The sequence below is a fragment of the Solanum dulcamara genome, chromosome 11, assembly GCF_947179165.1.
Source record: "Solanum dulcamara chromosome 11, daSolDulc1.2, whole genome shotgun sequence".
NCBI lineage: Eukaryota > Viridiplantae > Streptophyta > Magnoliopsida > Solanales > Solanaceae > Solanum > Solanum dulcamara.
The window spans coordinates 23,595,971-23,609,635 of NC_077247.1; the positions used below are offsets into that span (position 1 = coordinate 23,595,971).

Sequence of the window (13,665 nt, forward strand, 5' to 3'; positions counted from 1 at the left end):
AGAGCAGACTCTAAAGCCAAATGTGGAGCTACAGGCAGCTCCAATACACTATCAGCTGGTGGTAAGGGAGGCAGCAGACCGATTTTTATTTCAATTCGAACTTCAGTTAAATCGGTACCGGTTGTCCCAGTAAGTAACATTATGGGTCCTGAGTTTTTACCCGATTGACCCGATTCTGTCTGAACCGGTTTTGATCCAGTTCTGAACTGGTTTTAACGGTAATATTGATGCTCCCTTTTTAAAAATATCTTAACGGTTAAGAGCCATTTTTAGCCTTTTTGACTTTTGCCAGCAATTGCGAACGTTGGCCCCCCAACTCATGGCTACTTTCAACCACCTCTCCCCCATAACACTTCTACCCCTTAATCCCCTAATACTATAAATATATTCCATTTTCTTCTATTTTTCTCACAAATTTAAAAAATATTTCATGAACATCTTGCATATTTTCTCAATTCTCAAACTTTCTTGTTAATTACTTGATTATAAATTTTATATTTGTGCTATTTGTTAGTTGGAGTTTGGAGAATTTTTTGAAGTAATTTGCAAGCTTCAATTGACATCTCTCAAGTTCGGCTTTTGGTTATATGTCTATTTTTACACAGAGATTCAGTACATTCGTTCCAACTTTAATCTCTTTATTTGTTTATTTATTAAGTTACTATATTTTTTGTTATATTTATATTTCTTATTTTTATTATATTTTAATTATTTTAAACTTTAAATATGGATTCACAAAATTAGAATTGCTTGTAATTGGATTTTAAAATCTAAAATAAAGCTTAGAATTACAGAAATTCTAAAATCAATGTAATGAATGTGGTTTGGAATATAGAAAAGTTCCAAAAGAAGTGTCTAGTGGTTGAAATTCCTTATTTGAAATTCTTGAAATTGCTTATATATATCAATTTTCGATACAATTAGTTTTTAATGCTCACAATGCAGACCCAAATTTAAGAATTAGTAAAGAAGATTGGGAAGAAACAAAAGAACTTATTGATTTTTTAGAAATTTTTTATATAGCTACAAATATTATTTCTGGTCAATATTATCCAACTATTTATTTCATTTTAGTAAATATTTGGCTATTTTATCCCAATTTGCAAAAAAAGAAGAAGATAAGTTTAGAGAATCAATTGAATTTGTGATTGAAAAAGCAAAAAAAATAATTTTTTGCATTCCTCAAATTTATTTGACTAATACTATATTTAGTCCATCTTACAAATTAAACGGTGTTGAAAAAATTTATGCTAATTTAGAAATTGAACCTGATGAAATTCATAGTGTTGAAAATTGTAAAAGTAGCATAATAACAAAAGCTAAAAGAAACTATATGATACATATAGAGACATGGAAAAAAATGTTCCACTAGTTATACCTCCATCTCGTAGACCTAGAAAAGATGATATAGATAATATGATGGATGATTATCTATGTCTTGAAATTTTTAACAATAATGATTTTAATGAATATATTAATCAGGGACTGAAAAAGATCAAGAATGAGCATGGACAACCTCAACTATTACAGTGGTGGAGGAATCGTGGAGAATAAATTTTGAACCTTGCTAGAGTTGTTTGAGATATGCTAGAGATTCAAGAATCATCGGTAGCTTCAGAGAAAGCTTTCAGCACGGCAAGATTTCAAATTGTAGAACATTGATATTCATTAGCAAAGGATAGTTTAGAAATATTGGTGTTGTTTAGATATTGGATTAATGCCGAAAGATGGAATTATGGACTACCAAAATTATCCAGTCAAAGAGAAGATGAACTATATGAAATACTTGGAGAAAATAGATATGATGGCATGGAAGCAATGGAGGAAGAATGGAAAATAAAAGTTGTACATAATGTTTCCCAAGAAATGATAGAGAATTTATGAAAACAATAATTCAAAAATTACAGATATTAGTATAATATTCGAGACCTAGTTGAAATAGAACCCTTCCTAGAAGGTGGTTGCGTTGATTAGGTACTTTTTCTAGTATTTGTAATTGTACAATTTTATTTATTTGAATAAATAAAATAGCTATTCTCCTTGATTTTCTTTTAAATTATTCTTTTATTTAATGTAAATGTTCAACTCATTATAAAATTTAATTTTCAGTATTCAACTATTTTTTTAACATTAGCCTACTACAAATATAAATTTAAAGTTCCTATTGTTCCTTACTCTTTATTGTTTAAACTTTCAACTTAAACTTAAACTTAAAATTTAAACTTAAACTTTTTTTTAATCGAAATTTTCATTATTATATATAAAAGTAATAGTACAAGTACAAAGAGGGGGACATGAAACCTTACCTCCGAACCTAAGATGGATGATAACTTAAGAGAGGACTCCTCTCGATACAATGCGATTAAGAAAAAACTTAAATGAGGAAAACTCTCCCCTTCCTTGTAAATACGAGGAAGAAACCTACACTAGTCCTATTCAACTAAACTACATTCAGATAGCTAAACTGAAGAAGAACAGGTATACGAAACTTCCCATTTGTATAGATCGAGATCATTCATGTCATCTTTGTCCTTCATAATCTATTTATACCGAGTTTTTCCATAAGTCATGTGATCATCATGCAAAGGTAGTGCACGGTGCTACTGATTTGGATATATAGAAAGTATACCTCATTAATGAAACTTAAGTCGGCTAACTTTTTCAGGGTCGCACGACTAACGTTTTGAAGTATCTGTTCGAGTTGCAACTTCTTGGGATCTACTGGTGTTGGTTAAAGAAATACAAGATCAGCTGTAAATCCAATACAAGGCTCAAGGTAACAGGACATCTGTACCAAGAGACACACAACAGTGAACAAAAAAGGAAAACTAGTTTCATTTTTTATGGCTGTTGTGTGTGGCTCCAAGTATTGGATGTTGTGTTGATGGTATGGATTCTTATTTTTGGTGGATGGTACATCAACCTGTATTCAAGAGAAGGCCCAAGAGTTGTTGTGAGTGATGTGCATCCCAGTTGCACCAAGAGTCGAGCAAGAAGCCATTTTCCGAACTTCTTAATTCCAAAGGTGTTGTGATTTGCTTGTTCTTGCTGAGAGATCCAGTTCTGTATACATTATGTTGAGAAACAATCATCCAAAAACCAAACTAGATCAGGTAACCAGGAGGGACTTCCAAATCTGATAGTTGTTGAGTGATTGTTGTTGGTTGTTGTGTAGAGTGCTGGAAGTTGTTATTGTTGTTGTGTGTTGTTCCTTGTCCCATATACCTCCTCCAATTTGCATATGAAACTGTACAAACAAAATAAAACAAATACACAAATAAGAGTCCAAGAGTGTAGCTGTTGTAATGTCATCTGAATAAGGTGTTGGGACTGCTTTATTTATCTTGTTGATGTTGTTGATAGTTCCTGAGTATTGAAATCTGTTGAAAGATTAGAATCTGGAACTTCTTTGGTGTAGCTTCTGTAACTCCATATATAGCCCTGAATTTATTTTGATTATCTTATGTATGTTTTGTATTCCATAACCAATTGCTGGTTCAATTCCTTAATGCACCTCCAGCAACCTACAGATGAACATAGGAATGGTCCATTTTGTTGTTGCCTAGGTATAGTGAGTGCATATTAATTGTCTTCATTGTTACAATCTGGAGTTGTTGGTTGCTGTAGCTTGCTGGTAATATGGTGTTTCAATTGAGAAACTGAAACAGGAAAGCAAACAAACTCAAGCAACCAGGTAGGGCTTTGCATCTTCAGTGGATTGAGCCAAATGTGATAGTTGTGGATTGTTGTTGATGTAGTATCTCTTGTTGTTGTTGTTTATGGATGTAGTAGCTCCACAGTGCAGTAACTTTGGTGGTGTTGCATCTCTGAATTATGCTGTTCCTTGAAGAAAGTGTGTTGGTTGTTACCTCCCAGTAAACTGCCCCCTCCAGGTTGCAACTTCATTTTGGTTGCTGCAGGTTCATGATAATTATTGGTATTGTTGTGTAATGTCCTTGGTGAGTGTTTTTGCACCTTTGCATTAGCTACAGTCTGCACAGAAAAAATCAAACAAGAAATAAAAAACAACCAACCAAACAAGGACCAACAACTAGTGCTATAAAGCAATAAAGTTTCTGCATAAAAAATCAAACAAGAAGGTAATTCCAAATGATGGTTCAGTTGTTGCAGTCCATCACTGTGGCTCTGCTTCTCTGTATTGCAGATTGTGGGAAGCTGTTGATGATAGTTATTATTAATGGAAGTTATTGTTAGCTCCTTACTGTACCTACACAAACAAACAAACAACACATACAAACATACATCCAAGCAAGGACTTATAAGTGTTTCTTGTGAGTTGCAGGTTGTTGTGATTGTTATTGGATGATGTGATTGTTGGATGATGTAGTATGTAAGGTAAAAATATTGCACATGGAGAAATCTATAGCTTTTCACCTTTCTTACTTCTCCAATGCATGGCCCAATCTGTCAACTGATGCACCATGCTATTGCTGAACCAAAAACTAACAAGATTGGGCCTCCAACCCAAATGCATGTACCTGTACAGCCAATAAGAAAAAGATAAAAAAGTAAAAACAACTCTATTCCTTACTCTCCCCTTTATAATAGTTCTAACTATGGAATCTTCAAGGTAGTTATAACTATGCATAGTAATACCCATGTTGAAGAATGAGTTAGAACATCAGTGAAGAGTTCAGGGAGGTTTCTTGATTCTCTTAAGCCTCCTTCTTCTGAAGCTAGCCATACCCAACTTATCAAGTGTTAAGTGTGGTCTAGCTTCTTTGGAAAGGTCTTGATTGGTGAAGTAAAGTTTCGGAGAAGTGCATTTGTGACTGTGCTTTGACAAAGCATCAGCAGTGGAATTGGCTTCTCTGAAGGTATGGTTGCATTTGAAGAGATTGAATTAGTTGATGATGTTTTTTAACTTGTCCAAGAGCTCTTTGATGGACCAGAGGGGTTTTGCTTGTTGTTACGGCTACCTGATGAGAAGCTCAGAGTCCACTTCCAGCTCTACTTGGGAGTATCCAAGCTGAAAGCACCAAGAAAGGCCAAAGATAACATCTTCAATCTCAGCTTAGTTGCTTGAACCTGTACCTAAAGGGACAGCAAAGGCAAAGATGAGATGTGAATAAGCATTTCTAAGAATTCCACCTCTACCTATATTGCCAGGGTTGTCAAGGGCACTGCCATCAGTGTTCAATTTGACCATGTGACCAGTTGGTTTAATCCAGCTCACAGGAGTGATTTTGATAGCATGTGAACACTGATTAATAAAAAGGACAAGTTCCTTCCAGCTGGTTGGCCAAGTAATATAGGGGAAAGCAGTGTTGAGCAAGTTATGAGTATCTTTGTAGATAGAGAACTTGACTCTAGCAATATTTGAAATTATTCCACCATATTTAGAGGCACATCTATTTTTCCAAAGGTTCCAACAAATGAAGATGTGGGTAGCTTGTAAGATAAGCTTGTGGGCCTGATACTTGTGCTTTGATGTCCACCATCTCATCAATAGGGTTCTGAGGGGTGTGTACTCCTTATTAATGCCCAAAGAATCAGAGAAAAACTTCCAAATATTAGTAGCAAAGGATCCAGCAACAAAGTTATGATCAATGGTGTCTTGGCCAGGAGTGTAACAGCAATAGCATTGAGAGGGATCTTTTCCAAATTTGGTAATCTTCTCATTGGTGGGCAATTTGCCTCTAAGGCCTCTCCAGACCAGGAAGGAACATTTAAAGGGGATGAGCTTGTGCCAGGTACAAGTGTTGAGTCTAGTTTTGGGTATTTTGTCTCTAATAAGATCCCAGGCAGTAGAGCAACTAAATTCCCCAGTGTTGTTAAGTGTCCAACAAGGTTGGTCTTGTTGGAGGGGTTGGTAGTTGATGTAGGTAGCAAGAATGGTAGAAATAAATTATGGAGGGTTTTTTTTAATGATAAGGTCAATATTCCATTGGCCATTGTTGATGAAGGATGACACCTGAGTATTGTTGAACCTGCAGCTGCTACAAGAGTATTGTGCTAAAGGACCAACACCCAACCTATTGTCCCACCAAAAAAGACAAGAACTAGACAGAATTTGCCATTGAATATGGGGCTCTATGTTGTGCTTGTTTTGCATTAAATGCTTCCAGGTAAGGGACTGACCAATATGCTATTTCTTGGTGATGATATTAGCCCTCTGACAGTACTTGGCTTTAATGAATTCTCCCCACAAAGTGTTCTTGGTTCTCAGAATCCACCATTGCTTGTATTGAAAGGATTTAGCCACTTCAGAGATTTGTCTAACCCCTATGCCCCCCTCATCATAAGAGAAGCTCAAGTTCTTCTAAGAGGACCAGTGGTACATCCTCTTATCATTCTTCCAGCCCCAGAAAAAATTAGCAGTGATACTCTAAATTTGTTTGATGGTGGTAGAGGAAGAGGTACTGGCTGAAAGAAGGTGTATTGGCATGGCTTGTAAGACATGCTTGAAAAGTATAGCTCTTCCTCCATAGCTCAAAATCTTTGTATGCCATCCAGTGATCCTGTTAACAACCTTTTTCAATGAGGTCTGAGTAGTAGATAACCCTTTGCCTACCAATATAGATAGGACATCCCAGGTAAGTTATGGGGCTATTTTTTTGGTTGAAACCAATAATACTCTTGATCCTCTTTACAGTAGAATGGAATGCATTAGAAGGGACTATGAAATGGCTTTTATGCTTGTTGATCAATTTTCCAAAGACCTTTTCATAAACACCTAAAGTCTCCATGATGAGATGCAGTGTCTGCTTTCTACCAGAAGCAAAAATAATGATATCATCAGCAAAACTAAGGTGATTGATCTGAGGACCCTTTTGAGCCATATAGAAACCATGGAATTGAAGGTGCTGATGAAACCTATTCATGAGTCTAGAGAGCACTTCAGCACCAAGGATGAATAAGGCAGGGGAAAGGGGGTCACCCTATTTAAGACCCCTAGTGGAATGGAAGAAACCATGCCTTGAGCTATTCACTATGACTGAGTACCAATTATCTGACATAATTCTCCAAGCCATGTCTACGAATGTTTCACCAAATCCCATTCTTCTCAAGACCAGACAGGTGTAGGACCAAGATACCCTATCATAGGCTTTATCCATATCAAGCTTGATCACAACATTACCTCCAATTTTAGGCTTTTTGATCTGGTGGATGATTTCCTGGGCAAGCATGATATTCTCAGAAATGCTCCTATTTTTAACAAAGCCTGACTGGTTGGGGGAGATGAGGGTAGGAAGAATAGGGGCAAGTCTTAGACAGAGAAGTTTGGAAATGATCTTGTTGGTAAAGTTACTAAGACTTATGGGCCTGAATTCAAAGATTTTGGTAGGGTGATTTACTTTTGGGAGAAGAACCAAGCAAGTATGGGTAAAGTACTTAGGCATGGTTTGTCCACAAAAGAAGGAAATGGCAACATTAAGAAGGTCTTCCTTGATGATATCCCAGTATATTTTGGAAAAACTTTCCATTCATCCCATCAGGTCCAGCAGCTGAATTGGGATTCATGGCAAACACAACAGTCTTCAGTTCCTCTATAGAAGGCAAGGCTTGGAGTTGTTCATTTTCCTTGTCAGTAACCATATGAGGGATACATTGAAGGGCCTTTTTCTGGATATACTTCTCCTCCCCAGTAAACATTTGTTGAAAGTGCTCACAAGCTACTTCAGCAATTTCAGCATCACCTTGAACCCAAGAGCCACCCTCATTTTGGATCCTATGAATGTATAGTTTTCTTCTCCTACCTCTAATCATAGCATGGAAATATTTAGATTTCATATCACCTTCTTTGAACCATTGTAGTTGAGTCTTCTGTCTGAGAATAACATCTTCCATTTTCAGGTATCTAATGTATTCAGCATTGATGGCATGAAGCTTAGACCTGTTTTCATTGGAATTCATGTTGATCAGGTTATTTTCAGCTTGTCTAACTTCCTCCTCAGAATCTTTAACCTTTGCATAGATGTCTCCAAACTGATTTCTGGACCAACTACTAAGAGTAGTAGCAAGTCTCTTCATTTTTTGGTGAAAGATCCACATTGGATTACCCTCTAGAGATCTGTTCCAAAAATTCTGAACAATGTCCATAAAGGAAGGTTACTAAACTTTACTTAAATTACTATTGTTACAAGTTACAACCTATAAAATTAAAATTAAAAATTGAAATTTTTATAAAAAGTTACAAATTTTTTGTAATTAATTATAAATATAATATTATATTAAGTTACTGCTAATAATATTTAATGAATTATTAGTAAATATTTAAATAATATTTTAAATAATAAATCTTTAATTTTTTTAAATAACGGGTATTGACCCAGTTTTGGTACCGGTTCGATAAGTTCCAACCCGTTATATAAAGGATTGGATCGGAACCTTGGAAATGTACCGGTAGACCTAGTTTCGGTAATTGGACCAAGTTAACGGAATCGGGTTCTAGTTTCAAATTTGGTAAAAGTAGTCTGGTAGTTTTTGGTCTAGTCTGTTTCTAGCCTTAGTTGGTGAGGCCAGAACTAGCCCAACCACCGCTTGAGCCAGTTGCAGCTCCGAACCTAAATATGATGTTCACCCAGACTTTAGCTGCTATTTGGGGTATGCAGTAGGACCCACCTGCAGCTTCTCTAACACCGCAGGGTTAGCCTGCACCAGCGACATTAGTAGTTCAGCCTCCACTAGCACCTGCCGCTCAGTTTGATGATCTAGAGGGCGTCATGCCACTTCGAGATCAGAAGATGCTCGGGATGTTCCTTAGACAATCACCAGTGAGGTTTTCTAGAGCTGTGGGTGAGGATGCTCACGAGTTTCTATTTACTTGCTACGAGCGACAACAAACTTTGGGTTTTGTGGAGTTGAGAGGGGCCGAATTTACCACTTATCATCTAGAAGGTCCTGCCCAATAGTGGTGTCATTCATATCTAGAGACTAGGCCAGCTAGGTCTCCACCGGTGTTGTAGACTGAGTTTTTGGAGGCTTTCTTAGCCCGGTTTATCCCAGGAGCATATCAGCTTCAAGATTAGATCTTGTGGTTGGAGTAGGGCTCCATGATAGTATCGTAGTACGAGGCCTAATTTGATGAGTTCTCCATACACACTTCCATGATCTTACCTACAGAGGAGGAAAGAGTTTGGTGCTTCATCAGAGAGTTGAGACTCCAGTTATGGATTGAGACTCAGTAATTAGTCTCAGTGGGCCTATCATGCCCCAAACTCAGGGGGAATAACTAGAACCTAATGCCAAAACACAAGCCCGAGCTGACCCTGCTAAACTATTTTCTACTAGTGCGTGACAGCCACACACAATCAAGAAAATAAACAAATACATCTTAGCTTAAAATTAAGCCCCCGACCGTCAAGGCCCCTGTCAATAACTCAATAAAAGAAACAACTACTCTCAACAGTTCATATAAAGAAATAGCCAAATATCACACAAATTTTGATTGGGTCGTCAAAGCCACCATGATCTCTTTACAGAATCTCAAAGAAGGTATATAACAAGATAATGTATCAAATAACTATCATGCCCACCAACCCAACAAACCAGGCCAACCTAGCCGTAATGTAGTTATACAACCCATACACTATTCTTCAAGCCTCTAGGAGTAGTAAACCTTGGCGGGACAAGACCCCGTACTACCCAATAATATATACAACAAAAGCTAACAAACCTCCAAACTCTGGCAGCTCTGGAGGAAGGGGGCTTGCCAACCTTCTAGAAGTCAACCTTGCTGCTAAAGATGTCTACTGGGTCATATGTCGGGACCTGCAGGCATGAATGCAGTTCTCCCAGTCAATGGGGCATTAGTAAAAAATAATGTACCGAGTATGAAAGGTGATAAACTATGAGAAGGTATCATGACATAGGGATAATAATTAGATAAAAAAATCAAAAATAAATTAAATGTACTGACCTGCTCCTGATTCTATAGATATCAAAAATAATCAAAGAACAACCTAATATCCCCCAAAGATCGGCAAGTAGAAATAGCAAACAAGACCACCCGGCTAGGCCACCACAAGCCTAGAAGGTGCCAAATCAGTCTATATACCCCTATTGGTAATATCTATCCCCATAGGCAGTCACGTAGCCCTCTTAGGCAACTATATAGCCTTGTAGGCAGCATATAGCCCTATTAGGCATAAATATAGCCTTACAGTCAACTCATAGTCCTATTAGGCAACAACCTAGCCCCATAGGCAAGACATAGCCTTTTTAGACATCAATATAGCCCTATCAACAATTCATAGCCTGCTTAGGCAACAACATAGCCCTGTAGGCAGCACATAGACTTCTTAGGCATCTATATAGCCCTGTAAGCAACTCATATCCCTCTTAGGAAACAATTACATTCCTACAGCTATCCACAATAGCCCCAAGGGAAATAATAACAATTCAATAGGCTAAAAAATGTAATTTATAGGCAACACATACCAATAGTCTCTAAGTCATTCCCAACCTAAGGCCGCTACTAACAGAATAAGAATCTTGATAATAGAGAACTCCAGAAACTCGAGCAAAAAACAACTAATAAACGTGGCTACGAGTTTATCAATAATAACAACCATCTTCTTGTATAGCTCCTATGATTTAATGAAACATGCCGAAAGAAGGAAATAAACTTAAATACCTTTCAACTGAAGCCCTAAAGATGTTGAAATGAATCTTGACCAACCAAATGTAATGCCCTAAATGTGGGAATCAAAAGGCTGCAAAGATGAGCCATAACCAATCAGTAAGGCATCAATGTCACATTCGCGACCATCCAAGTCCAAATCATGAAGTTAGGCCAATAAAAATGATAATAAACATTTATATCCAATGAAAATATTCCAATAATATCTCAAAGGTGTGACAAACTCCTCAGGTAATACATCAAGGCATACTTCACATTGTTCAATGCAATAACTATCGTATGCCACTCCAATAAGAATAACACAGACTCTCCAATCTCTCCAGCACCTCAACAACATCATTACACAACAAAATAACCAAATATAGTAAGATAAGCTATCCAAAGCTACGATATCCAAAACACCACTAATGGCTCGGAAAACTATAAAATGATACTAGACCATGTAGTTACGAAGAAGGGTCGTAGGGGGAACATTTCCTTAACAAAGGGGACTGAATTCTAAATCTAAATAACTTGCCTCCTTTCAATAACAACAAACAAAGCAAAAACCAACAAGAAACTACGACGTCATTGGTAAGTGCGACTTTTCATATCTAGGAGCTTGAAATCTCGTATTAACAAATAGATAAGTGTAAAGTATCCTTACCTTGTCAATATATATTCATAGCTACTAGAAAACACTCAATAAACATCTGCTATATCGTTTCCACAAAACCCATGAAGATACGCCATGAAATTGATTGGGCAAACTATACCAAGATAATGAGCTCGATATGTCGAGCAACTTCCATTAAACTTCCGAGTTGAAAGAATGAATATACATGGAGGATTTAGGGACTTTCCCTCTAATTTAATATGAAATTTGGCTGATTTCAATGAGATAAAAAGAAGCTTGAACAACTTACATAAAGTTGAACTGAAATAGGGGCTTGGGACCCACCTAGGCATGCCTGCTTGCGTTATCTCATAAAAATACAAATATCTCTCTATTCTGAAGCCATATAGGTGAAGGGTTTAATATGTTGGAAACTAGACTCATAGACCTTCAATTTGATAAGTCATTTTATCCATAGTTCTTATAGATTGAGAGAAAACTTCCAAGATATTTGACCCAAATTTCAAAAACATCTTTATAAAGGAACTTACGATAACTTTCGCCAACTTTTATTTTTCCACTTGCTTAACTTCAAAACTTGAGATGCAAAAGTTTAACATTTAAAATATGATATACCATATCATTCCTAATTTATTACTCTCCCTATTTGTTTTACTGAAAAGGTACGAGTTAATTTAGATGTTTCAAAAAGACAAGGTGTTATATCCTTCCCCCCTTAGAAACATTTGTCCTCGAATGAAAAATCTGATTCACATGGTTAAGTCCGTAGGAGTTGCCAAAAATATGGCAAAGTCTCCTCTGTAAATGTTACTATCTAGAAACATAGAAATTCCAACCTAGGCCTCTCACATGACGACATAATTAAGCTAAGCACCATAGCTCCTTAATAACAATGTGAGCAAAAATACAACAATAACGACCATGATAATAATAAAGATAAAAAAATATAAAGACCAAAATAGGTATCTTACCTCACTATACTAATGTAAACTCATATGCCATCATCTTGGGGTATCAAACAAGTGAGGATATTTGACCTCATGTCATCCTCGGCTTTCTAAGTCAACTCTTCTCTATTCTTTTTCCTTCACAATACTTTATCGAAGCCATATCTTTGATTCTCAACCTACGGACCTATAGATATACGATGGAAATTGGAGTTTTCTCAAAAGACAAATAATTTGTGATCTGAACATCTTCAATTGGGACAACTCAAGAAGGGTATCCTATGCACTTTCATAGCATCGATACATGGAACATTTGATGAACAGATTCTAGCCCCGAAGGTAACTTTTGCTCATAAACCACTCATCCTAACCTATGAAGGATCCCATATGGCCCAATGAATCTTGGACTAAGCTTGCTCTTCTTTCTAAATCTCATAACGCCCCTCACAAGTAAGACTTTCAAGAATGCCCACTCATCGACACAAAACTCTAAGTCCCTTGATTGCACATTTGAGTATAACTTCTAGCGGCTTTGAGCTATCAACTACCGCTCCCGAATAAGCTTAACCTGCTCCACTATCTATTGTACTAAGTCGGGTCTAATCAACCCTGACTCACCTACCCTGAACCATCTAATGGGAGATTTACTTTTTTCCCCATAAAAAGCTTCATAAGGTACCATTTGTTAGGGCCCAACCCTATAAGTCGTGACTAGTACCCGAGCTGGACACTCGTATACATATTTGTTAGACATCATCAAACTAAAACCAAACACCTTATGGAGACTTTGTGAAAACATGATGTCATCTCAAGCGTTACATACATGTGTCAAGGTAACCTATCTCCTAAGGAGTCATAATCAATTAAAATATCATCATACACGAGCTGACAAGGCTGTCACTATGAGTGGTAATGTCCCAACATACAAGTCACATAGGCGCAACTGAACACATATACACACAACTCACACATATGTCTACAGAATCTAAAAGGATCAACAACATCATATAGTGGGATAGGGCCCCACCGTACCCCTAAATAAATATATATATACATCAAAAGGGTTTGTACTAAAAGTCTAGGCTTTGGGAAAAAGAGGAACTCCAAGACTGCTAAATAAGAATTCTAGGTTGGCGGAACCGAAGCGAGTGTATATACCTGCGGGTATGAAATACAGCCCCCCGGAGAAATAAGGTTAGTACAAGATATGTACTGAGTATATGAAGCATGTGATACCATAAGAAAGATCATAACTGAAGTAGAGAGTCTAGGAGACAAGTACGATAATCAAGAACTCACTGTACCTGTGCTTTACAAAACAAATCATGCATATCCTTATCATATACCATTCCTGGCCCGATTATGGGACTCGGTTCCATAATCATGTCATCATATTATCATATCATCATATACATATAATATACCTTACCCATCCCTCTAATAAGAGACTCAGTGAATAAAGTCGTATACACATATACTGTACCCAACCCATCGTA

The 13,665-nt window shown here is 36.9% G+C and overlaps 1 protein-coding gene across 1 annotated transcript; it reads right to left on the reverse strand.

Annotated features, from left to right (window-relative positions):
• Window positions 1-7,395: 7,395 nt before the first annotated feature.
• LOC129872453 (uncharacterized) lies at window positions 7,396-7,995 on the reverse strand. The gene has a single exon (XM_055947439.1). It carries the CDS (start codon window positions 7,993-7,995, stop codon window positions 7,396-7,398), a length of 600 nt encoding a protein of 199 aa, XP_055803414.1.
• Between the last annotated feature and the right edge of the window lie 5,670 nt (window positions 7,996-13,665).

Coding starts and splice junctions, on each gene's coding strand:
- LOC129872453 (XM_055947439.1), bottom strand. CDS start 7,995: ATGAAGAGACTTGCTACTACTCTTAGTAGTTGGTCCAGAAATCAGTTT.